This window comes from Pogoniulus pusillus (assembly GCF_015220805.1).
Source record: "Pogoniulus pusillus isolate bPogPus1 chromosome W unlocalized genomic scaffold, bPogPus1.pri SUPER_W_unloc_1, whole genome shotgun sequence".
NCBI classification, from domain to species: domain Eukaryota; kingdom Metazoa; phylum Chordata; class Aves; order Piciformes; family Lybiidae; genus Pogoniulus; species Pogoniulus pusillus.
In genome coordinates, this window is record NW_026974535.1 from 225,387 (window position 1) to 252,959 (window position 27,573).

At 42.0% G+C, this 27,573-nt stretch overlaps 1 protein-coding gene across 3 annotated transcripts in view; it reads left to right on the top strand.

Moving 5' to 3' along the window:
- Window positions 1-27,573, top strand: part of LOC135173778 (nipped-B-like protein) — a 265,346-nt gene that overhangs the window by 75,131 nt on the left and 162,642 nt on the right. For 2 of the 3 annotated variants that reach the window (XM_064140921.1, XM_064140922.1), the window contains 4 exons: window positions 13,729-13,828; window positions 15,353-15,504; window positions 18,935-19,095; window positions 24,972-25,065. In XM_064140921.1, coding sequence (XP_063996991.1) covers window positions 13,729-13,828; window positions 15,353-15,504; window positions 18,935-19,095; window positions 24,972-25,065 — 507 coding nt within the window. The remainder of the gene's footprint in view (window positions 1-13,728; window positions 13,829-15,352; window positions 15,505-18,934; window positions 19,096-24,971; window positions 25,066-27,573) is intronic. The other variant, XM_064140923.1, reaches the window with a different exon arrangement.

A 27,573-nucleotide genomic window follows, 5' to 3' on the forward strand; every position in this document is an offset into this window, starting at 1 on the left:
GGACACTGGAATGGGCTGCCCGGGGAGGTCGTGGAGTCGCTGTCCCTGGAGCTGTTCAAGGCAAGATTGGACGTAGCACTTGGTGCCATGGTCTATCCTTGAGCTCTGTGGTAGAGGGTTGGACTTGATGATCTGTGAGGTCTCTTCCAACCTTGGTGATACTGTGATACTGTGATAATATGGCCAAAAGCCATTGCCAGGAGGTATGTGGCAACTCAGACTGAGCTCCTGTACAAAAATATGGCAGTGCAGGTGTCCGGCTGCAGGGAGTGCCCTCTTCTGGTACTTGTTCTGATGGAGAGGCAGTGAAGCCCCATGTCTGCCATGTGGACAGATCAGTGAATTGCTGAGCCAGATAGTGGAGCTGAAGGAGGAGGTGGAAAGGTTGATGTGATGGTTTGGGTGTTCCCCGCCCCCTCCACTTTAGAAATACCCAGACTAGACTCATCCGGCTCTGGGAATATGAATGAAGCTTATATTTACAGCTAGCACAATGTACAAGCAGATATTTACAGTATATACAGTTATAGACAGAAATATGCAAGGTAAAAGATAATACAGAAACACAACTCCCCTCCTAGAAACCTGAGTCCCCAGGAGGGACTCTCAACCACCCCTGCACCTTCCCCCCTGCCCCTCTCAACCTTACCCCAGTCCCGAGGAAGAATAGAGGTTCAGCCAAGAGGTTAAGAAGCAAAGGTGAGAGGAAGGTGAGGTTAGGGAGCTGCAGCTCAGCCAGAAGCCCAAGGCAGAGTGTGAGACAAAATGGCAAGAGTGTTATCTAATGTTTTCGTTTCTTCTTCAGCAAGACTCTGAGGGAAGCAGACATCACCACTGTTTTCCTTTCACAGCCTATGATCTAGTTCTTCCTACCAAAACATTCTAGCTAGCTTCTGTCTTGGGTTCAAATGCAAGTTCCCAGAGACTCATAAATTTAGTAGACCCAATGACAATTTATAGAATTTATAGAGTGCCCTCCCCTCTTCCCCCCTCCTTTCCCCAAAAGACAGGGAGAGAGATAAAGGTAGGGACACCCAAATAAATCAATCTCACTCGATTTGGAAGTTAAAAAGGAAAAGTTTAACAATAACTTAGAAAAAGGGATTGGAGGTAGGGGAGTTTACAAAGGATAAGGAAGGGAAAACAGCAAAATACAAAACAGGGATGGATACAACCCGAGTAATGTGATGGTGTCTCTGCCTCGTGGCTGCCACGTGGTGTGCTGGTATGCAGTATGAGTGTGTGGTCATGAGTGAACGCAGGAAAAAGAGGAAGAGACAGGGAGCTCCTGTCTCTTTTATATCACAGGAAGTGGGGGGAGTGGGCTAACCATCACCTGGAGTGTGGCCCACCCCTGGGGAGGGGCCAAGACCCCTAGGGTCAGGTTCAGGGTTACTCCCCCAGGAGTGTTAACCCTATACAGCTTCAAACTAGCACAGTCCACCCCTGTCTACTTCACTCAGAGTATCGCTGAGAATTATCTGATCTAATCTAAACCAACATTTACACTAATGAACATCACAAGGTCAGTTCACACTTCATTCCAGCTATCTCAGATGTAGGTGATTCAAAAGCTCAGAACAGTTTGTCTCCTCACAGATGAGACGAGAACAGGGACTCCCAGGTGACATTGGGTTCGTGCTCACGTACTGTAGATTCTCTCGTAGATTCTTTCAGTGTTGGACGCCGATGGTACCTAGAACAGAAACCTCCTAACAGCTTGTATTATACACTCTGAATTTAAACTCTCTCAGCTAAGGTTAGATTTCTCTGTGGAATACACTGGATTTCACCATTCTCCTGCATTACCCAGTAGGTGTGACCAGGACCTTCAGCAGACACCACCCCTCGGACAGGTTTCCCTTCGCCCGAAGGAGAAAATACCCAAACAGTTTTCCCTAACAGATTCTTCTCACGTACAACAGGAACTTTATCACCGTCTACTGTTTGGACCAAGTCTGATTGTGCAGGTCCTGCTCTGTTTACTGAACCTCTACTATTTACCAACCAGGTAGCTTCTGCTAAATGTTTGTCCCAGTTTTTCAGAGTTCCACCCCCCATGGCTTTTAGGGTGGTTTTCAGCAAACCATTGTAGCGTTCAATCTTCCCTGAAGCTGGTGCATAGTAGGGTATGTGGTAGATCCACTCAATACCATGCTCTTTGGCCCAGTTTTTCACAAGATTGTTCTTGAAATGAGTGCCATTGTCTGACTCGATTCTCTCTGGAGTTCCATGTCTCCACATGATCTGTCTCTCCAAACCAACAATGGTGTTACGTGTAGTAGCATGTGGAACTGGATAGGTTTCCAGCCATCCAGTGCTGGCCTCTACCATCGTTAGCACATACTGCTTGCCAGAACGAGATCGAGGTAAAGTGATGTAGTCAATCTGCCAGTGTCGTGAAGGGGTTTGTCTGGGTTTTGGGGGAATGAAATATGAGGCCGAATTTTAAAAGGCTTTAAATAATTTAATATTATATACACAAGGAATCCCCCTCCCCAAACTTATTTACAGCTACCCCACAAGTTCTTTGTATGCGGTTCCGAGATTATATTACAGAATGTCTGTGTACAGCAAATTGGGAATTTAGCAAGGGTTTGAAAGGATTTAGGAAGAGAGTCTGCGGCATGAAAGTGCCACTGGTAAGCTATTGAGAGTTTATGCTGGCTTAAATCGAGTTTCTCAGTTACTCACTGGCTGGAGTCAGTTTTGATGGTCCCAAATATTGTGGGTTTGAATAGTTCAGGGGTTACTGGGGCACACTGTCTGGAGCTTCCATGGGTGCGGTCAAGCTGGGAACGGCAGCTGGAGCGGCGGCTGGCTGGGAGCGCCTTGGTCAGTTCCCCTGGGCTGGTGCTGTGGGCTGGAGTCATGCAGCGTCTGGAAGCGGCTAGGAGCAGCAGGTGGGTGGTAGAGGGTGGCAAGGAGCGAGAGGCAAGATGCGAGAGAGAGAGGTAGGTAGCAGGGATACTGAATTGTCCCTTTTATGAGTTTTGACCCCGCAATTGATGGTCCTTGGGCCACAATTCTGTCCAATGAGGGCTTGGCAACAGGCCAAAGCATACCAAATAAGGTGAAGTCTGAGGGTCCGGTACCCCCATATATGTGTCTTGGCTTTCCCTTTAGCAAGCGCCAAAAAAGCTTGCACAGCGACAGACTTAGACGTGTCTACTGGAGGGTTTGAATCATTGGGGGTCTGGCCTGAGGCCTGTGAGTTCAGATCTGACTTAGAACTAGAAGGGTTCTGGTTGTCTGCTGGCTGGGGATTTGAATATTATAGAATATTATCTTCCCTCCGCCAAAATTGGTGTAGGCAGCAGAATACCCCTCCGTGACAGCAGTGTGAAATTTAATGAAATTCAACAAGGGCAAGTGTAGAGTCTTGCATCTGGGAAAGAACAACCCCGGGGATCAGTGTAGATTTGGGACTGATCTGTTGGAAGGCAGTGAAGGGGAAAAGGGTGTACTAGTTGATGGGAGATTAACCATGAGCCAGCAATGTGCACTTGTGGCCAGGAGGGCCAATGCCATTCTGGGGTGTATTAGAAGGTATGTGGTTAGTAGGTTGAGAGAAATTCTCTTCCCCCTCTACTCTGCCCTGGTGAGGCTGCATCTGGAATACTGTGTCTAGTTCTGGGCCCCTCAGTTCAAGAAGAATGGGGAACTGCTTGAAAGAGTCCAGTGGAGAGCCACAAAAATTAAGGCAGTGGTGTCGCTGTTAGTCGCTGTTAGCATGCTGACTATTCCCAAAGTTGAGGAAATGGACTTACAGAATCCAATATGGATTGTAAATGTAAGACGTTTAATACACAAATCAGAAGGCTGTTTATACTATTACAGGATTACATGTCGATTTCTAATTGGTCCATGCAATACATTTTTGTGGTTTAAAGCATAATCATTAGTAGATACAAAAAGGTATTTTTATAAGCAGTACGTGTGCTCATATATCAAACCCTACATTTCCAGATGTGCAGATCCTTTGTTCTAAGGTATATTCATGACTGATTCATTACTTGTTTTACTTTGCACAGCTGTATCACAAGGACGCAACATCCTCAGGCCAACTCTGCTTTTTTTCATAGAAAGCACGAAGCGGACACAGTGTCCTTGGGCTGAGCGGTGTCTTACCCGCTGTGTTCCAATCGCCTACATATTGATTGCAAAGCAACAGCCCCTACAAAATTCCCCACATCTCCCCCTTTCTTTTCAAACACTGTAGCAGCGATCCGATGCATCTGCCAGGATAGACATCGGAAGATGCAGGGTCCTAAGAAAAACAAAACAATAACAATAAGCAATACTATTCCTACAGTTTTGATTAACTCTTTTGCCCAAGCTGAAATTCCCCATGACATTAGCCAATCATCAAAGGGGTTATGATTCGTTGTAATTTTCTCTGTATGATGCTGAAGCCAGTCTACCTTTTTATGGATTGAATCACTATGATCAGACAAGTTAAAACAACACATTCCTTCTACATCTTCACAGCCTTTTCCTTGTACTAAAAGCAAGTAATCTATAGCTGCTCTATTTTGCAGGGTAGCCTTTTGCAAACTATTTTGATCTACTGCAAGCTGAGAAATAACACTAGTAGTAACATTAGCTTGTTTTGCTGTCCAACATGCTAATCTCTGAATGGCTGACAAGGCATGTGCTGTTCCTATAGGAGGAAACAATGCTCCAAAAACTCTTGCTGTATGAGACCAAAGTTCCACTTCATCATTACAATCAGAGGTTAATATTTCTATATTTTTACGATTTCTTAATAGAGTTGCACTACTTGCAATATGATTTCGGATAAATTCTGAAGTAGGAGTTAGCAAAGAAAGGTGACCAATGTAACATGGCCCTCCGTTACTTTCTTTTGGGATTCCAGGCCACGCTCTTCTACCACAGATCAGGAACACATTTCTAGGCAATCTTAAGGCTTTGGTAATGTTAAGGCACATACCATTTGTGTTCCAACCATAAACCGTGTCTTTAGCACAAAAATCAGAGGTACTCCAATAAGGAAAATGATAGGGTGTTAGATCTGTTATCTGACGATTCGTCAGATTGTACGAGCCAAATATCAGACATCCTGACTGATTTGGCATTCTACTTCCTAACAGGTTGAACTCTTGAGGGTCCCATGGTAAAGGGACATTGAGGCTTGCAACTATTAATGCCATACAATGACTTATACTTTTTGCTGTAGAACAATCTTGATGTGTGAGAGATGAAAAGGAGGCTACCAAAGTGCGTTGATCATCAAATGGCAACCCTATCAGGCATGTTTTAAATGGGTCTGTGGCTGCTGATAAGTGTAAGCAAAAGGATGGGTTATTTGTCTCCTTTGCCCAATTCACCCAAAAGTTATCTTCACTAGCCCACCCAAAATTCTCCTGCACCACAAAAATAATTACAATAGCAGATAACCAATACATATTGTTCAACATTTAGCTCAGATCAGTTGTCTCTGGTGATGTTGTGTGCAGCTTCTAAGTCAGCAATCTCTTCTATCGCTGTTTGATCATCCTCCTTGTTTTCCTTGGTTTCAGCATGTAGCCAGGGTCGCACCCACTTGGCTGGCAACCACCGCTCTCCGTCCTCTGTAATGACACAAGCATATCCACGACCCCAAGTTATTAATCTCCATGGTCCATTCCAGGTGGCTGATGAGGGGTCCCAAACTTGCACAGAAATGTGTGTTTCTTTTAAAGGATTGTTTTGAGTAAAATGTCTAAAGATAGGGGTTGACCCAACTTCTTGATTTGACTTCTGTGACCAGAGTTTCCAATTTAAAACATAAATGGCCTTTGAAAGAATATCGTGGGGGGAGTGGGAATGGGAAAACTCCTCCTGTCTTTGAAAAATGGCAATATATCGTTTGAGATCAGAATGCTTTCTTTCAACAATTGCCTGTCCTGTGCTATTGTAAGGAATTCCAAATAAATGTTTGATATTCCAGGCTGAAAGAAACGCTTCAACAATTTGGCTTTTATAATTTGGACCATTGTCTGTCTTAATTGTTTGGGGGTTTCCTAATACAGCAAATGCCATTCTCCAATGTCGACATGTTGCTGACGCCCCCGATGATGTCATGGCAGATGCCCACAAGGCTGAACTATAGGTATCTACTGTGACATGAACATATTTTAGACGTCCAAATGACGGAACAATTGTAATGTCTGTTTGAAATAACTCTCTTGCCTCAGTCCCCCTAGGATTAGTGCCTTCTGATTGTAGGGGTGAGACCTTGGCACAATCAGGACACGAGGCAATAATGCCACGAGCAGTTTGCAGAGATATAGAGAATTCTTTAGACAAACTTTTTGCAGATTGGTGAAAGAATGCATGACTTACTTGTGCTTGCTTAATTGCCTGTGTGGCTGATTTGACAGAAACAGAAGGTTCATCAGTATCATTTTGTTGGGCTCCAGCACTCACCACCTCATCGGCTTTCGCGTTTCCTTCTGACAAGAATCCAGGCAAGTTAGTATGACTACGGATATGAGTACAAAAATATAAACATTTTCTGTTTAGAATCAAATTCAACAATTGAATAATCACAGCTTCAATAACCTTGTTAGAAATGTGTCCAATAATTGACTCCTCTACTCGATTCACAACAGAAGCTACATACATAGAATCAGTAATAATATTTACAGGGATATTTACAAAGTCTTCAAACACCATTGTTACTGCCTTGAGTTCAAGGCATTGAACGGAAACTCCTTCTAGTTCTTTCACTACAGTCTTCCATTGTTTGGAAGTGTCACACCATTTAGCATAGCCATATTTGTGTGTTTTCCCAGAAGCATCAGTAAAAACTGTAACACCATTTTCAATAGGTTGTTCACATTTCAGTGCTTTCTGGTTTAACATCAATTGAGTACCGAATAGAGGAAATGCAGGATAATGATTATCGATAGATGTAGCAATCACTGCAGTAGCAAAAGAATATGACATGTTACACCATTCTTCTACCACTGATTTCATTGCAAATGGTAACACAATCTTAGTTACTTCTACCCCAAAAACATGACGTACTCTACGTTTTGCCTTTAACAGCAAGGAACCAACAAGGTCAAGTTTGTGTAACAGTGATGCATGAGGCTGACTTTTTGGAAATAACCACTCCAATAGTAGGAATGTCTTCTGATCCTGTTCCTGTCCTATTGCCAGATAGTAATCATTGTCTTGTTGGCATAAATAATTGATTGGCAAGGCAGTATTGTAACGATATGCTTGTAATTCAGCTATTTTGTTATTAATTTTTTCAAGTGCCTCATAGTGCTGGTTTTGCAAAACTCTAGGTTCTGCTGGATGTTTTGATCCTTTCAGCATCTCTCTAAGGGGTTCAAGATCTTTATTAGTAATCCCTATCCATTGTCTGATCCATTGCAATTCTCCTAATAATTTTTGGACATCGTTTACTGTTTCTATTTTCACATGTAGTGTAATTTTTTGAGGTCTGATTCTGCTTTCTGTCACTATTAGTCCTAGATAATTCCATGGTTCTTGGGCCTGAATCTTATCTTTTGCAATTGTCAATCCCCAGTGCTTAAGAGTCTGTGATAATGTAGTCTTTTCAGTTTCTGTTAAGGGAATGGGAGAAGCAATCAAGATATCATCCATATAATGTAATACCACGTATGTAGGGTGTGAACTCTTCCAATTTTGTAATGCTTGGTTAACATACCATTGACATATGGTTGGGCTATTACGCATTCCCTGTGGCAGAACTATCCATTCAAATCTTCTCATGGGGGCACTGTTATTCTTTGATGGTATACTAAAGGCAAATCGTTGAGTATCAGCAGGATCGAGTGGAATACTAAAGAAACAATCCTTAAGATCAATAATGTAGACAGCCCAATTAACAGGTATTGCAGTTGGAGAAGGTAGGCCTGGTTGTAACGCTCCCATTGGCGTCATTTGTTCATTAACAGCACGAAGATCGTGCAAAATCGCCATTTTCCTGATTTTTTCTGTATAACAAAAACTGGAGTGTTCCAAGGACTAAAAGATTCTTTTATATGGCCTTTCTCCAATTGTTCATCTACAAGCTGGTTCAGGTGCTCCAACTTTTCATCAGTGAGCGGCCACTGATCAACCCACACAGGCTTATCAGTTTTCCAAGTCAGCTTAATAGTGGGAAGAGCACCTTTGTCAGTGGCCGCTATGAAAAAGGAGTAGACAAAACAAGTTGCCATTGGGAGAGTACATCTCGACCTAGCAACCATAAGGGTGTGTTCATGATTACAGGTGTTACTTTTGCAATGTTCCCCTCATTGTCTTTGATGTCCAATAACACAGCACTTTTTCTCATTTCTGCTAGTCCTGCTATTCCCAAAACCTTCTCAGATGAATTTACAATTGGCCACGCTTTTGGCCAATATGCAGCTGGCACTATAGTGACATCTGCACCCGTGTCAATCATCATCTCAACTGTAATGGTTTTAGGGGTGATCTGAGTGTCGGGATGGATAATGGTAACAGAACGTGTAGGTTTGTTGTTAGTTATCACCTCAGAGAAAGCTATTAGTGGCTCTGTAGACCCAAACCCTCCTGTTCCTCTGATTTTGGGTGTTGAATGTGGTACACAGGCTTTGAAAGGAATCAATTGTGCTATCTTACTGCCTTTTGGAATGGTAATTGGTGGTGTAAAAACATTAACCATAATGTGAATAACTCCTGTGAAGTCACTATCGATTAATCCTGGTTGTACAAAAATTCCAGTTCTTGTAGCTGAAGATCTACCTATTAGCAAGGCAGAAAGTCCATACCCTAATGGTCCTTTACTGGTAGTAGGGATTAGTGTAACCTCCTGTGTTGTGATTGTTATTGTTTCACTTACGACCAAATCGAGGCCAGCGCTCCCTCTGGTGGCGGCGAGTAGATCGTCGAGGCAGCCTCCGTTGTGGGGGGTTCGGTCGCTTAAGATGAGGTCTGAGCCACGCCCCCCACGCGGCCTCCCCCGTTTCCCTGCTGGGGCACAAGAGGTGTTCCATCCTTCTTAAATCGGGATTTGCAGTCTGACGCTCTGTGTCCGAACTTGTCACACTTGTTGCAGGTACCTGCGAATGGAGAACTCATCGACGATACTTGGTTAGTAACAGCTTTAATTGTAGGACAATGCTTTTTAAAATGTCCCGTCTGTCCACATTTAAAACATACAGGATTTGAGCCCCTGTCCCCCTTTCCTTGTGGCGAGCATTTGGACAATGCAGCCGCTAATGCAGAGGCATGAATTCGAGCCTTTTCCTTCTCTTCTTCCATCCGGGCTCGAGAGCATTGCTCCACAATTTGCAGTAAAGAAGCAGCAGGGGGTAAAGTGGCAATTAACCTCCGACAAGCAGCATTGGCGTTTTGCATAGCAATCTCTTTTATCAATGTCTCTTTCATGTTGGCTGGAATGTCAGGTGCCATTTCAACACCTTCTGTAATTCTGTCAACAAATGCCATAAATGACTCAGTATCTTTCTGTTTAATTTGCAAGTATGGTTGTTTTGGAGTGCTGACCTGTGGCAAACTGGTGAAAGCTTCAAAGGCAGCCACTTTGCTTTGAGCCAGAATTCACAAGTCTAGCGCAGCTTGCCGCTGTGGGTCAACGTACTGACCGTTCCCCATCAGTTGCTCTAGGGAGGCCACCCGTAAGGGATCTCCATGCGGCAATGTCAAGTTATCAAGCTGCTTCTGCTCTAATCTTTCCTGCCACTTGTTAACAAACATCATATAACTCGTAGGTCCCAGCATCAGTTCAAACAGATGTTTAATGTCTGTGGGTATTAGTGTCTGATGTTTTATAAATGTTTCCATCTGTCTTCTGACCAGTCGATTGTCTATTCCATAATCTAAAATTGCTTTCTGTATTTTGGCAACTGTGGTCCAGTCTATAGGCTGCCAGTTTCTCTGTCCATTATTATCAATAGTTACTGGTGCAGCTGTAAACTGAAAATCCCCAGTAATTTCAGCATTGGTTATGACTCCCTTCCACCGGTTTGACATGTCAAAGTTGGGATCTTTTGGAATGTAATCAGAATTTCTCTGTTTAGGAGTCTCCTTTGACTTTTCCTCATTCGCTTTCCCTCTCCACCACTTCCAGACATCATCCACCATTCCGCTTGCTGAACCCTCTTTCCTTTTATACTGAGGATACAATGCAAACCAATCGGCAAGCTTTCTCTTATCCTCCGCAGACAGTCTCGCTTCTGAACCATACTTAGACCGCAAATACCAATCGCCCTCCTCTATGTTCATTTCACCATCTCTGATACTTTGTAACACCCGTTGACGAACCCTTTCCACTGACATTTTACCATCTGCATTCTTCTCTTCAGTAACAGCAGCAGGGTGAACACAATTACCAGACTCAATCTTTGTTAATTGATTCTCAATATTTTTCAGACCTTCAACAATAGACTTATGTGCCTTGCGATAACTCTCTTTAACCACCCTTGATTTGGAACCTTTATCCAACCGTTGCATCTCATTCAATAGTTCAGTCATTGCATCTGCCTGCTCATGTAAAAGAGTCTTTAACTCCTCTTCCTCAGGAGGCAGAGGGACAGTCGAAGGATCTATTTGCGGAGCTGATGGTGCCGCTTGTCCCACTTCCATAGGCTCGGGGACTTGTGAACCTCCCGCTCTCTTATCGGGGTCCCAATCAGGAATGAGATAATCGTAAGGACCTTGGGTAACAGGGCAAACAGTTTTTATCTCAGTTTTTGTCTCCGCGGCAGTTTTTGTCTCCGCCCCCGATCCCGATGTTACTTTATTTTTAGCGTCTTTCAAGATGGTCTGAATTATTGCTTCAACTTCTGCCTCCGCTCCTATTTTTTGTACTAAGAGACTGATCTGTCGATAGGTTGAAGCAAGTCTTTTTGCTTCTTTATTATCAGTCTGGACAGATTCCCATATTTCCTCCCCTATATGCTTCCACGTCTCGTCTTTAAAAACTTGTGCAGTTTCCTTGAGTAAGCCTCTACGGCATGCCCAAGACAACAAATCTGTCACTAGAGCCCGATCCAGCGGGTCTCCAGCTTTCTGTCCAAATTTCAACAAGGCTTCAACAGTAGCCTTTTCTACTCCCGGGGCCGTATTCCCCATTCTGCGCCTTTTCCCTGCTCAAGGCAGCCGACTCACCCGCTGAGTCGAAAATCCGTGGTACCACTCACGCCTCTCTCGGACACTCGGCCGCAGCCGCCGCGGAGTTTCTTTTCTTATTCCTCGCTTTGCAGTCTCAGCTCAGCTCTCTTCCCGGGTATCAGGTCTCTTGCTGATCACGTCGGGGGTCACCAGATGTCGCTGTTAGTCGCTGTTAGCATGCTGACTATTCCCAAAGTTGAGGAAATGGACTTACAGAATCCAATATGGATTGTAAATGTAAGACGTTTAATACACAAATCAGAAGGCTGTTTATACTATTACAGGATTACATGTCGATTTCTAATTGGTCCATGCAATACATTTTTGTGGTTTAAAGCATAATCATTAGTAGATACAAAAAGGTATTTTTATAAGCAGTACGTGTGCTCATATATCAAACCCTACATTTCCAGATGTGCAGATCCTTTGTTCTAAGGTATATTCATGACTGATTCATTACTTGTTTTACTTTGCACAGCTGTACCACAAGGACGCAACATCCTCAGGCCAACTCTGCTTTTTTTCATAGAAAGCACGAAGCGGACACAGTGTCCATGGGCTGAGCGGTGTCTTACCCGCTGTGTTCCAATCGCCTACATATCGATTGCAAAGCAACAGCCCCTACAAAATTCCCCACACAGTGGAACATCTTCCTTATGAGGAGAGACTGAGGGAGATGGGGCTCTTTAGCTTGGAGCGGAGAAGACTGAGGGGTGACCTCATTATTGTTTATAAATATGTAAAGTGTGAGTGCCAAGAGGATGGAGTCAGGCTCTTTTCTGTGATGCCCAATGACAGAGCAAGGGGCAGTTGGTGGAAGTCGAGGCATAAAAAGTTCCATGGAAACATGAGGAAAAAAATTTCCACCATGAGAGTGACAGAACACTGGAACAGGCTGCCCAACGGGGTTGTGGAGTTTCCATCTCTGGAGATGTTCAAAACCTGTGTGGATGCTTTCCTGTGTGATCTGGTATAGATGATCTTGCTCTGGCAGGCGAGTTGGACTAGATAATCTTTTAAGGTCCTTTCCAGCCCCTAGCATTCATTTATTCTGTGATATTCATATAAGGACTTTCTGTCAGTTTTTTTTCTGTATGTGAATGTTAAGGATTAGTAGTTTGACTACCTAGCTGTGGTGAAAGTGTCAGTAAGAGGTGAGTAGGCAGTGAGCATGCTGTGTGCTGACTCCAACACAAAATACCTGGATTTTCTTCCTCATTTTCCTCTTTGTGAGGCAACCAGTGTCCTTTTAAACAAGTTTTGCAGGAATTGAGTCCCCTTCTCTTACTTGGAACAATGAAATGTTTTCTATACTGAAGTATGGAGGCTTTTTGTGTGCTTGGTTTATGTTGGGGTGGGGGGTGTTTGTTTTTTGCTTATCACACAACGTGGAATTTTCACTCCTGTTCTGGTCTAGTTTTAGTTTATATTAGTCTGCTAATGGAGTGCAGAAATGAAGTAGTAACCTGCATTCCTTGGGGATTATCCCATCTCTTCTCTGCTGGGGAGAGGCAAGGAAGAGGAGGAATTTTTTCAAAAATGAAAAAAACAACACATTGCTTTGTGTGAATATTGCAATAATTGAAATTTATGGCTCTCAAACACTTGACTGACTACTAGTATCAGTCTTCTCATCTAACCTTTAGTTTAAAATATTTGCTGTACTGGTGTGTTTTTACCCATGGCTGTGGACCACTTGCTGTGGCTTCCCAATCTGTAGTGTGCATGTGAATTCTGATGCTGGTTTAGGTTCAAGACATTTAATTATGTTATCAGAATCCATCTGGTTAAAAGTCATAAGTTTTTGTGTACCTGCACCACTTCAACTTCCAGTGTCATGTAGCACTGAGGAAATTCTTTATACCTGTGTTGAAGAGAGGGGGAAAAAAACCCCTTTTAAAATCTCCATAATAAAGATGTGAGTTGATTTCAAGCACATTGGTACTTGTGGCTTGACATCTTGCCATTCTGAATTTCCAAAGCATGACTGTGGGAATTTACAGGCTATGGGAGCCTACAGGTGGGACATTGGTGATTCTTTGCAATTGAGAATGTTTCAGCATTTTCTTTGATAACTTTCCTTATAAGTGTGGTGGAGATGGAATAGAAAGCTTTTGTCCCTAGGTAGAAAGGAATGACTAAGGCATGGGAGCAGTGAGAATCTTGGGCTGAGCAGCACAAGATATGATTGTTTGGTGTACTTGTTTTAAAAATGAGAGAGAAGTTTTCTGTGTTACTCTGACTTCTGAAGTTTCCAAATTTTTTACTTATTCCCACAATGTGTACACACCAATCTGGAACATGGAGTACACATCTTGTTATAAAATGTTTGTATTTACTAGCAGATTTTTGGCTAAGGAACAGAGGAAGGAACTACCATTGCAGTATTAATTCAATTTATAAATATCTTTAGGAAGCACTCTATATGTCATAATGTAAAATGGACATATTACATGGAATTGATCTTTTAAAAAAATATTTTCTAACAGTCATAGGTAGATGACATTAACATTTGTAATATAATCTCTTTGTATAAAATAATTTCTGAAATGAGGAAATGTTTTTAAAATAATGCTGCTGTCTTCTTAATAGGAATGATGATGTCGCAGTTTAATATTTCTCAGAATTCCATGCGAGGTAGTCCTGCATCTTCCAATTATCAACAAACCACCATCTCACATAGCCCTTCCAGGTAATGCTTTCTTTTAAATGGGGTGGTATGGGCAGCAAACTGCAAATTATTCTTGTGGTGACAGTCAGTTCTTGTTGCAAGTATGTGAATGGAAAATGATCAGTGTCAAGACAAATTTTGGGTGTCTGACAGCAGGGTGAGTTTCTTCAGCTGGCAAAGACAGCATGTTTTTGTTAGTGCTTTAATGTTTGTATTGAGTAGTCATGATCCCCATTCTCTCTCCTTCCCATAATTTTGGCAAACCTTCTTTCATGCTTAAGGAATCTCCCTGCCTCCTGCCACCCCTCCAGCTCTTCTCTACCTATGACAGAGACTGAGACTGGTGGCAAGAGGATAAGAGAGAAGATGCTATGTGTTCTGGCATGTATAACAGTACTAATGCAACAGAAGGGTGGGAAAGAAGGCTTGTAAAAGCATAGAGTGCTGCTGTAACAGTTATACAAAAGGCTGCTCAGAGGAGGCCCAGAAGTTGGTCAGTCTTCCAGCACCTTCCTCACCAACTTTCTTAGTCTTTTTCAAACTTTGAGTGTCAGCAAGTAGCATGTACCTATAATCCAAGCCTTTGTTAATATAATATAGTACTCTGGACTAGAGGGAAGAGTTCTGCATGTAGTTTCAATCCAGTTACTGTTCTTTAACGGATTTAATCTCCAATTAGTAGATATCATTATTAAAATAAACTTATTTAATTTCAAGTTAGCATAATTGTTTTGGGAAATGAAATGCTCTGTATTTGCACAAACACAGTATACTTTTTTACTTTTATATCTAAAAAGTGATATCAAAGAGGATTTTTGAACTGCGAATATTACAGTGTGCTAAGTCTCAAAATCCTTGTGTATATACTATTTCTTTCTATGGACACTTATCTTTGTAGAATTGCTATTAGAGCTGAGGATTGTGAAAGCATATATTGTACTTTCTGAAGGTTTTTTTTTTATTTATTTTGAAAAGATCATATAAAAATGTAAGTTATAATATATACATGTTACTGTCACAAGCTTATTTTATTTTTATGGCTTCCTGTCTTTAGGGTGAGTCTAAGATAAAGCTAGAGAAAGAGTAAGTTGTATACAGTGAACTTTGGCTCAGGTCCTTACCTAACTCCTTGTTAATCCTAGTAAGCTAATTTAATATGATAATTAAATCTTAGCTGTCACTTTCATTCAAACTTCTATGACCAACTTTTGAAAATTGCATGTCTTGTTTTAGTAAATATGCAGATCTTATTTTAATAAATATTTGTGTTATATCTTTGTTTGCCTAGGTCTTAGGAATGCTTTTTATTCAATGCTTTACTTTTACTAATGCAGTACCCAAACTGTGGCTCTTAAGTAATAATTGAAGTTGGGAAGATATTGATATCTTAAAATACACCTTTTGAAGGGTTTTCTTGATTACGTTAGAATTTTGTCTCTTACAGAAGTTATAATGTTTCAAAGGTATAGTATTCCAAAAGAAATAATAAATTTTGTCTACCTTTTCTTTTCCAAATTTAAAAAACTCTGTTAATTTTATCTTTAGCCGGTTCGTGCCACCACAGACAAGCTCTGGTAACAGATTTTTGGCACAACAGAACAGTCCAGTGCCTAGTCCATATGCTCCTCAAAGTCCTGCAGGATACATGTCATATTCACATCCACCTAGCTATACACCACATCCTCAGATGCAGCAAGGTAAGCCTGTGATGTTTTATTCTCCTATTTCACATCAACTTTACCTTCGTGTGCATGTTTCATGGCTCTCTAACTTCTTTGAAGGAGTCACATGCTTAATGAAAGTCTTTGAGTTGATAGGGTATTTTTTATCTTACTTATCTGACTATACAGAGTTGTAGTGTACACTTTAAAAAAAAAAAAGTAAAAAGAAATTGTAAAGCACATGTTCATATTGCACTATTCCTCCCCTATGCACACTCATTTTACATAGTTGTCACTTATACATGACAATAGAATTAACAAAACAAAAAAGCCCCACTTTTATTCATTAGCTTTGATAATCATTGCTCTGTACTAGTGAAAACCTAATTTTGCCGGTGCAACATAAGTTTTGGTGCTAACTTATTTAGTCTTACCAAATCTTTGTAGTGTAGACTAGCCTAAATTGGCTAGAATTATGCTCAAGTTATTCAGTAATTGACAAAAATGACTTTCAGAATGATTTAATATCTTTGATTTTCCCTTTTCTTGAACAACATGAGCATTAAGTATCTAGGCTTTTTTTTTTATAAACAAAATTCTCTTTGGATTCTTTTAAATACTCTCTTAAAGTTTAGCAGCATGCTTAGAATTTATATAGCTGTTCTGTATGTAATGTTGTGTGTGTAATGAATACTGTGGAAGTTACTAAAGATAGTAAATAAAGTTTTCTATAATCTATAAGAATATGATACTGACTCTAATTAGGATAGATGTTGAGAAGCTATTTTTTTTTTGAGAGAAGCTAAATTTTATCTACAGTATCAATTTTCAAGAGGACTTAAAACTAAAATGGAATTTAGTTTTAAGTCCTCTTGAAAATTGATACTGTAGATAAGTAATTTTATTCAAGATATCTGCAGAAAAAGGATTCAATTAAGAAAGTTGTTCAGATTCCAGATCTCTTGCATCCATCTCATTAATATCCACTTGTCAAGGATTAGTGCTGGGCTGCCACTAAATGAGTGACAGATGCCTTCCTAAGAGTGACCTCTATGCCTTCCTAAAGGGGAAGAGAAAGGGAATAAGACAGAATTGGAAAACTAAAGCTGCTTTAATGAAAATAACAATAAAATGAAATAGATAGAGACAGATACAAACCCAGTATTGAATCGAATCCCCCTGATGACAATTACAACACCATCATTACTGATGCTGTGGGCAGGCACTGGGGAATTCCCAGACTGGACTCAGTGGCATACAGGAGCTGAATTCAGGAGCTGGATTCAGGAACTAGATTCAGGAATTTATGGATTGGGATCAAAGACAGAATGGACAGAGTCCTCTTGTCTAAGAGGAGAGCTTGGCCCTTTTGAACCCTCAGTTTTATGCAGAATATGATGTATATGGAATGGAATCCCTTGTTGGTCAGTTCAGAGTCACCTGTCCTGTCTGCTCCTCCCTGCATGTGCAGCCCTTTACTTTATGGCACCCCAATATGGGGCATAAGACTTAGCAGTGACCTTGGCTTGCTCACCAGCTCTTGGTTCTAACCTTAGTACTAACATCGAGAGTTATCACTGCTAGAAGCAGTCACTGTCTGTGCAAACATGCCATTAACTGAAGAAAGTGCAGTTACTGAGAAGAGACTGAGCTGAAAAGTAAAATCACTGAAGAAAATTAGTTCTGTTCTAGCTCAAACCAGGACACCACTTTTTTCCTTGATGGCTGTCAAGGAAAATAAAAAGTGTTTCTTTAAATATCTGAATGGCAGAGAAGGGCCAAGGACAACCTCCAGTCCTTGTTAGATAGAGAGGGGAACAGAGTGACAAAGGATGAGGAAAAGGCAGAGGTGCTTAACACCTTCTTTGCCTCAATCTTCACTAGTGGGACAGCTTGTCTCCAGGACAGCTGGACTCCTGAAGTGGTGGATGGAGTCAGGGACCAGTATAGTCCCACTGTAATCCATGAGGAAGCAGTAAGGGACCTGCTGCATCATTTGGATCCTCACAAGTCCATGGGACCGGATGGGATCCACCCTAGGGTGCTGAGAGAGCTGGCAGCTGAGCTGGCCAAGCCACTCTCCATCATTTATCAGCAGTCCTGACTCACTGGAGAGGTCCCTGAAGACTGGAAGCTGGCCAATGTGATGCCCATTCACAAGAAGGGTCGTAAGGAGGAGCCAGAAAACTACAGACCTGTGAGCCTGACCTCAGTGCCAGGCAAGGTCATGGAACAGGTCATCTTGGGTGCTATCACAAAGCACCTACAGGATAGCCAAGGGATCAGGCCCAGCCAGCATGGGTTTAGGAAGGGCAGGTCCTGCCTCACCAACCTGATCTCCTTTTATGATCAGGTTACCTGCCTGGTGAATGTGGGGCAGGCTGTGGATGTAGTCTACTTGGACTTCAGCAAAGCCTTTGACACTGTCTGCCACAAGAAGCTCCTAGCCAAGCTGTCAGCTCATGGCTTGGACAGATTCAGTCTGTGCTGGATCAAGAACTGGCTGGATGGCAGAGCCCAGAGAGTGGTGGTGAATGGTGCCACATGCAGTTGGCAGCTGTCACTGGTGGTGTGCCCCAAGGATCAGTACTGGGCCCAGTCCTGTTCAATATCTTTATTGATGACCTGGACGAGGGCATTGAGTCCAGCATCAGTAAGTTTGCAGATGACACCAAGCTAGGAGCAGGTGTTGATCTGTTGGAAGGTAGGAGAGCCCTGCAGAGGGACCTGGACAGGCTGGATGGGTGGGCAGAGGCCAATGGGATGAGATTTAACAAGGCCAAGAGAGCCAATGGCATCCTGGCCTGCATCAGGAACAGTGTGGCCAGTAGGACAAGGGAGGTTATTCTTCCCCTGTACTCAGCACTGGTCAGGCCACACCTTGAGTACTGTGTCCAGTTCTGGGCCCCTCAATTCAAGAAAGATGTTGAGGTGCTGGAACATGAAGGGCAACAAAGCTGGTGAGGGGCCTGGAGCACAAACCCTATGAGGAGAGGTTGAGGGAGCTGGGCCTGTTTAGCCTGGAGAAGAGGAGGCTCAGGGGTGATCTTATTACTGTCTACAACTACCTGAAGGGGCATTGTAGCCAGGTGGGGGTTGGCCTCTTCTCCCAGGCAACCAGCAATAGAACAAGGGGACACAGTCTCAAGTTGTGCCAGGGTAGGTCTAGGCTGGATGTTAGGAAGAAGTTCTTCACAGAGAGAGTGATTGGCATTGGAATGGGCTGCCCAGGGAGGTGGTGGAGGCAACGTCCCTGGGGGTCTTCAAAAAAGACTGGATGAGGCACTCAGTGCCATGGTCTAGTTGACTGGATAGGGCTGGGGGATAGGTTGGACTGGATGATCTTGGAGGTCTCTTCCAACCTGGTTGACTCTATGATTCTATGATATTTTCTGTGAAATTTTTGAAAGTTAATGACTGTGTGACTCTATCAGTATAGTTGTTTATAATTTATTTTGTATTTCAGCTTCAGTATCCAGTCCCATTGTCACAGCTGGGATGAGGAATCTCCATGAAAATAAAGTTTCAAGTCAATTGTCTGGAAATTCAGCTAATCATCATGCTGATAATTCCAGGCATGGCTCAAATGATGACTACCTACAGATGGTGCATAGGCTAAGTAGTGATGTATGTTACCTAGATCAGTTTATTAAGATAAAGAATATATTTTCTATGATAAAACAAGTATGTGTTTAGCTGCTTTAAATCAGATATGTTATGATGTTATTATTAATGAATAAAACCACTAAAAATAGAATTCAGATTTAGATGTGTCCACTCAACCCTGCAACTTTAATGCACACGTTTTAATTTTTTCCTAGCTCTCTCTTTCCTTTGGAACAGTTTGTAACATTGATAGCTTAGCAAAAGTAAAAAATCTTATTCATGTTTGTTTTAAAGAAATGGTAGAGTTTCTGCATTTGTTCTAACAATATGTTGATGCAAACAATACTGGATTCTAAATAGGAGTATAGCTAACTTTTCTTTCAGAAGAATCTCTTAACTGTCAATTAGACTTCATGTATTTGGATAACCTATTGGGTAATATAGTAGTGTTGTCAAAGGCAAAAATTCCTTTTGACACTTTTTCCTTACTGGTCTATTGTGGATTTGGTTTTTTTTATGTTTTCCCATTGTGATTTCAGTTAATGTGGGAGAGATTCTTGCTGAAATCTTAACTGTAAAGGAATAAACCCAGCAACTTTCTCCCAGTAGTTAAAATTTTTCATCAAAACCTGGTGGCAAGTGGGCCTTTTTTTTCTTTTTAGTTTATGTGTATGTTTTATTTAGCTTACAGAAACTGTGGACAACTCTTGTCTTCCTAAATTACCTTGTGAAAGCAAAAAAAAAAAAAAAAAGAAAGAAAGCATTGGATTCAACAAGTGTACTATTAACACCAAGATCCCTAAATCCGTTACCAGGATTAATACAGAAGAACTCGAAGTTATTAGTTTTATGAAGGGGTTTTGTGTTTTTTTTTAATGCAAGTATTATCCTAAATGAAAATATTAGCTACAAAGTAGTATCTTAAGAGAGATTTTTAATGAAAGAATCCATCAAAATACACAGTCCTAGGATGTTTTTATCAGTCTGTACTTCACCAATGGAAATTCTTCAAAATAAGATGATGTTCTGAATATTAAGTGTGGATGTTAAAGGTACACTTTCAACAAAATCTTTATTAGGAGGGCAACTTTAATATTAGGAGAATATTTCATGAGGAAGCAGTGCAACCACATCCTAGTTCATGAAAACTTAGAAATTAAACTTGTTCAAAACTGATATACTATGAGAACAAAGTATACCATCATCGTTCAGTTTAATTGGAGAGCTACTAAAAATAAAATGTAATTATACCTTTTAAAAGCTGATTTTAGAAGATATCATGTAAAAAACAGTTTGAAGAATTTGGAACAATAAGCTTAATTCAAAGGGACATTAATAATTTTGTAGCTTTTCAGAACCAGTGTGACCTTTGGCACAGGTACTTATGAAGATTCTTCAGTCATAAAACATGAAAACTTCAATTATTGTTTAGTGTTTATCTTAGGATTTTTTTCTTTAAAAATTATGGATAGATAGAGGATATTGTGTATTTGCAATAGTATAATTTTACAAAATCAGTGAATATACTCTTGAGTGCGCATATACTCAATTTAAGGACCATTGTTTTATAAAATTGAGATCATGCCTAGGTTACAAATTTGTGCTTACATTTCTCCATTTGATGAAGTTCTGAACTAGGAAACAATAAACAAGCTCAGAAAACTTGTCAGCTATGGTAGGAATGGCATATTTACCTGAAAGGTAATCTAACTAGTTACTCTGTTTAATTAGTTTCAAAGGGGTCAGGGATGTAGCTGGCCTTGCTGAGAACACTGGAGGTAGTAGTCCATCACTTGTGGATCAGTGTGTTGGTATCTTAGACAACCAGTAGGACTTCCCCCACCTCAAGGTTTAAAACAATGTGCTCAGCCCCCTCCAGAAATGTTTATATACCAATGCACGTGGCATGGGCAATAAACAGGAGGAGCTGGAGGCCATTGTATTAGAGGGTAGCTATGATGTAACAGCCATCACAGAAACCTGGTGGGATGACACAGCTGGAGTGCTGCAATAGAAGGGTAGCAACTCTTCAGAAGAGATAGGCAAGAGGTGATGGACTGGCCTTCTGTTAGGGAAGCATATGAAACTACACAAAATAATGAAAGTGATGATAGGGTTGAGTAATTATGGGTGAGAATCAGAAGTAAGCACAGCAAGGGAGATACTGTGATGGGAATACGCTATAGACCATCCAATCAGGATGAAGAGGTAGATAAAGTTTTTTATAAGCAGTTGAGAGAGGTCTCACAATCACTACCCCTTGTTCTTGTGGGAGACTTCAACTTCCCAGATGTCTGCTAGAAATACAATACAGCAGTAAGAACAGCCCTGGAGATTCCTGGAGTGTGTGGAGGATAACTTCCTGACACAATTGGTGAGAGAGCCAACCAGGGAAGGTGCCCTCCTGGATCTTCTTCCTGTGACCAGAGAAGAACTAGTGGGGGAAGTAAAGATTGAAGAACGTCTGGGGCTCAGCAATCATGCAATGATTCAGTTCTCTATCCCTGGGGAAACAAGGAGAGGGGTTAGTAAAACGTCCACCTTGGAATTCTGGAGGGCAAACTTTGGCCTGTTTAGGAGGCCAATGGACAAAATCCTTTCAGAAGCTATCCTGAATAATTCAGGAGTCCAGGAGGCTTGGACTCACTTCAACAGGGAAGTCTTAAAGGCACAGGAGCAGGCTGTGCCTGTGTGTCGAAAGACAAGTTTGCAGGGAAGGCATCCAGCCTGTCTAAATAGGGACCTTAGACTGGACCTCAAGAACAAAAGGAGAGTCTATGGCCTTTGGGACAGGGGGCATGTCACTCACAAGGACTATAAAGATGTAGCAAAACTATGTATGGAGAAAATTAGGAGGGCCAAAGCACAACTAGAGCTTAACCTAGCTACAGCTGTTAAAGATTAAAAAAAATCATTAACAGAAAAGGAGGAGTAGAGAAAATATCTATCCCCTATTGAATGCAGAGGGAAACCCAGTGAGTAAGGATGAGGAGAAGGCTGAGGTGCTTAATGTCTACTTTGCCTCGGTCTTTAGCACTGGGTCCAGCAGGGCCCTGGGCACCCACCCTTGTGAAGAAGGAGTCAGGGAGGGGAATTGGAATGAGGACATCACAATAAATGGGGAAGCAGTCACTGACCTGCTGCGTCACCTAGATGTATGCAAGACTGTGGGGCTGGATGGGTTGCACCCAAGGGTACTAAGGGAGTTGGCAGATGTGCTCACCAAGCCACTTTCCATTATCTACCAGAAGTCCTGGATAACTGGGGAGGTGCCAATGAACTGGAAGGTAGCAAATGTGACACCTGTCTACAAGAAGGGCAGAAAGGAAGATCTGGGAAACTATAGACCTGTCAGTCTGACCTCAGTACCAGGGAAGGTCATGGAGCAGGTCATCTCAAATGCCATCATAGGTCATATAGACAACAAGCAGGGGATCAGGCTAAGTCAGTGTGGACTCATGAGGGGCAGGTCCTGCCTGACCAACCTGATCTCCTTCTATGACAAGATCACCTGGCTGCTGGATGAGGGAAAGGCTGTCAATGTTGTATTCCTAGACTTTCAAAAAGCCTTTGATACTGTTCCCCACAAAATTCTTGTAGACAAATTGGCTACTCATGGCTTGGATGAGCACACTGTCTCCTGGATATAGCACTGGCTGGACAGGAGGGCCCAGAGAGTGATGATCAATGGAGTTAAATCCAGTTGGCAGCTGGTCACTAGTGGTGTTCCTCAGGGATCTGTGTTTGGACCACTTCTTTTTAACATCTTTATTGATGACCTTGATTCAGGCTTAGAGAGTTTCATCAGTAAGTTTGCAGGTAACACCAAGTTAGGTGGCAGTGTTGATTTGAATGAGGGTAGAGAGGCTCTTCAGAGGGACTCGGATTAGCTAGATCAATGGGCCAACATTAATGGATGAGTTTCAACAAGGCCAAATGCCAGGTCCTGCACTTGGGTCACAACAACCCCAAGCAACGCTACAGGCTTGTGGCAGTGTGGCTGGAGAGCTGCCTGGCAGAAAGGGATCTGGGGGTTGCAATAGACGGACAGCTGAATATGTGCCAGCAGTGTGCCCAGGCGGCCAAGAAGGCCAATGGCATCCTGGCTTGGATTAAAAATGCTGTGGCCAGCAGGAGCAGGGAGGTGATTGTCCCCTTGTACTTGGCTTTGGTGGAGGCCACACCTTGAGTACTGTGTTCCATTTTGGGCACCACAATAGAAGAGAGATGTGGAGGTGCTGGAGCGGGTCCAGAGGAGGGCAACAAAGCTGGTGAAGGGCCTAGAGAATAAATCTTAGGAGGAGTGACTGAGGGAGCTGGGGATGGTTAGTTTGAAAAGAGGAGGCTGAGGGCAGATCTCATTGCTGTCTACAACTACCTGAAGCGACATTGTGGAGAGGCTGCTGGTCTCTTCTCACAGGTAATTTGAGACAGAACAAGGGGGATGGCCTCAAGCTGAGACTGGGTAGCTTTAGATTGGATATTAGGAAAAAGTTTTTCATGGAGAGAGTAGTCAGGCACTGGAATGAGCTGCTCAGGGAGGTGCTTGAGTCACTGGCCCTGGATGTGTTTAAGGGTCATTTGGATGTGGTGCTTAGGGATATGGTTTAAGGTGAATCTTGTCGAGTAGGGTTATAGGTTGGACTTGGTGATCCTGAGGGGCTTTTCCAATCTGGATGTTTCTGTCATTCTGTCATTTTGTAGAAGGCACTTTTGCCTGTGTTCCTGGTGGTCATGGATAGAGGACCTCTTCTGTCTTAATATTTAAGTTTCCCCCAACCCAAGTATTAAAGGGTTTTTGAGATTTATTATGTTTCAAAGATAAGTCACTTCTGAAAAAAAAGTTGCTTCACAATTTGAACATATTAAATAAACGAGTGACTTATACATCAGGAAATTAAATCATTTTAACTTGGTATAAAACATATGTACATTTTTGATATTTTTATTGTATCAAGTATTAATATCAGATTTCTTTGCACATAAGACAAGTTCAAGGCAACAAGTCTTGCAAGTATTCTTGCTTTGAAACAATAAGCATAATTAATAGTACAGCATGAGGTTTAGATTAATTTTGCTGTGAGAGGGAGGAAGAAAATGGTAACAGAACTGTTTTGTAAGTGCCTATGGATGGTGAATGATGAAATCTGGTATCTTACAGATTTATGTTCTTTACCTTAAAAGGTGCTTAAAAGCACTTTCAGTCTGTAAATGTAAAACTTTTTTTTCCCTTTCTGTAAGCAGTGTGAACTATGCCTTCACAAGTTGTAATATGTAGATTTGCTAGTCTACTGATATGCATATGGAAATTGACTGTTTGGCCACTTCTCAGAGGGAGTGTTTAGCTGCTATCTCTGTCAGCTGCTGCAGTGGGAGTGCTACAGATTTTGTTCACTCCTGATGTATGCTGGAGGTTGTAAATGTAAAGTGTTAGTTTGCTTAACTGAAAAAGTAAGATGACATTCTAATAAACGTTAAGCGGTATGTTAAGTGAAAAAATGGTGATTTCATTAAAAAAAAACTTAGTATTTATACCCCATTTCTTTCAGTTGGTATTGTATAGATTTAATCTTTCTGTTTTTTTAGTTCTTTATGAGTGTATGTAACAAAAATCTTCTAAATAGAATCTTAATGTCAACCTAAAGTGCTTATTAAGCTAGAAGACATATATATAGATTTATTTCTGTGCACATAATCTGATTCTAGATTCTTCATAAGACTGACTTTGCTCTGGAATGTTGCCTATGTAGTAGTCTAAGATTTTTATATATATTTTTTAATATTTGTTGTGTACTTTTTCATCCAGTCCATTTTACCAGGATGTGTACTAATTTCAGTCTTTATTTTATCAAGTGTTCATGTTCATAATACTTTTTTTAAAATAATTGTCACTTTAGGATGGCGATCCTTCAATAAGGAATGCTGCATCTTTTTCCTTGAGGTCACCACAGTCAGTCTGCTCTCCAGCTGGAAGTGATGGAACCCTTAAAGGTAGTCACACACATATATATATATATATATATATATAAAAAAATGTATTTTTTCCACAATTTTAAAGAACAGATATTTTAAAGAGATATTTGAGTTCTCCTAACTTCTTTATTTCAATAGTACTAAAGAGTATGTCATTGAGTTTTGGATACAAAATTATTTTGATCCCCAATCCAGAAGAAATTTCTGTAGGTACAAAAACTGATAAATCATACATTGAAACAAAGCTCAAATTCATGGAATTTTAAATTCTTTCTAACATGAGGACTGAATTCTTTATAAGACTGATTTCAGTTGCTCTACAGTAGAAATGGTTTGAAGGCAGCATTATGAGTATTGAACTCTTCACTAGGCCAAAAGTCTTTTAACATGCAGTGACTTTCTTGATTGTGATCATCAGAACATGAAATTAAAAGTATCTCAATGAATACAATATAGCATAAATGAAACTTGAAAGCCTTAGCTGTGGAGAAGGAATAGGGTGAATTGTCAGCTAAGAAAATAATTCTTTATGCTGAGTTCTGAAATACATACTGGTTTTAACATCTCTAAGAAGCAATGACTGAGATTCATGAGACTTAGCAAGGTAGAAGTTTAGACATGTTCTTGCTAATTTAGGGTTTCAGTGCTTATGTATTTATATGGCAATAGCAAAAAGATGCAACAGTGCTTTCTTCTCTTCAGTTCTGAAAGAAAATTTAGTCTTTCTGGATGGTCAGGTTAGGTGAAGAGGGAGAACAGGAGATGGGGGGAGATTGTAGAGAAGGTGAAGTTATTGGTTTTGTGCATTCCGGATAAGAGAATTTTTTTGAGATGTTAGGGGGGTGAGTGGAGGGAGATGGATGCGATGATACACAATGGACTGACATGACCTTAGAGTAGTCATTTCATTCCTATGAGAAGATCACCAGGAAGACTTGATTCAGATTTTTCAGAGTGTTGTGGAGGAAGGATGAGAGACAATGAACTTACATAGAAATGGGAGGTTCTGAGCAGGTGTAAGGAAAAACTTTTTCACTGTCAGGACAGTCAAGTGTCTGAAAAGCATGGAGAATCTGTGCATTTTCCATCCTTGGAGGTTTTCAAGACCAGGCTGGATAAAGCCCTGCATAATGGATCTGACCTTGCTCTGGACCTGGGGAAGGCCTTTGACACTGTCCCACACCACATCCTGGTCTCCAAGCTGGTGAAATATGGATTTGATGGGTGGACCACAAGATGGATACAGAACTGGCTTGATGGCTGCACCCAAAGAGTGGCTGTCAATGGGTCCATGTCCAAGTGGAGGCCAGTGACAAATGGAGTCCCTCAGGGATCAGTCCTGGGACCAGTCTTGTTCAACATCTTTGTCAGTGACATGGACAGTGGCACTGAGTGCACCTTCAGCAAGTTTGCTGACAACACCAAGTTGTGTGGTGCAGCAGACAGGCTGGAGGGAAGGGATCTGTCCAGAGGGACCTGGACAGGCTGCAGAGGTGGGCATAAGCCAACCTCATGAGGTTCAACAAGACCAAGTGCAAGGCCAAGGCAATCCCAAGCACAAATCCAGGCTGGGCAGTGCCAGGCTGGAGAGCAGCCCTGAGGAGAGGGACTTGGGGGTGCTGGCAGATGAGAAGCTCAGCATGAGCCAGAAGTGTGCACTTGCAGCCCAGAAAGACAACCAGAGCCTGGGCTGCATCAGAAGTGTGGCCAGCAGGGCCAGGGAGGTGATTCTCCCCCTCTACTCTGCTCTGGTGAGACCCCACCTGGAGTACTGCATCCAGTTCTGGAGTCCCCATTACAAGAGGGATGTGGAGATGCTGGAGCATGTCCAGAGAAGGGCCAGGAGGATGCTCAGAGGGCTGGAGCATCTCTCCTATGAGGATGGACTGAAAGAGTTGGGGCTGTTCAGTCTGGAGAAGAGGATGCTCCCAGGTGACCTTATTGTGGCCTTCCAGTATCTGAAGGGGGCCTACAAAAAAGCTGGGGAGGGACTTTTTAGGCTCTCAGGGAGTGACAGGACTGGGGAGAATGGAGCAAAGCTGGAGATGGGTAGGTTCAGACTGGAGATGAGGAGGAAGTTCTTCACCATGAGAATAGTGAGATCCTGGAATGGGTTGCCCAGAGAGGTGGTTGAGGCCCCATCTCTGGAGGTGTTTAAGGCCAGGCTGGATGAGGCTCTGGCCAGCCTGGTCTAGGGTAGGGTGTCCCTGCCCATGGCAGGGGGTTGGAACTGGATGATCCTTGTGGTCCCTTCCAACCCTGACTGATTCTGTGATAATGTGACCTCATTCACGCTGCTTTGAGCACGAGGATTGACCACCTGATATCTCTTCTTAACTGAATTATCCTATGACTGATAAATTATCTCTGTGGTTCATCTTCTGTAGGCATATACTGTGTTGAACAGTGATAGAAGAAATGTGGCTCAAATGCAAGTGAGAAGCACTTGTATAGCACGCCAGCAGCATCAGTATTTTAGAAAGTCTTGTGCTAAAGGACTTATAAGACTTGTGTAAATGGCAAAAA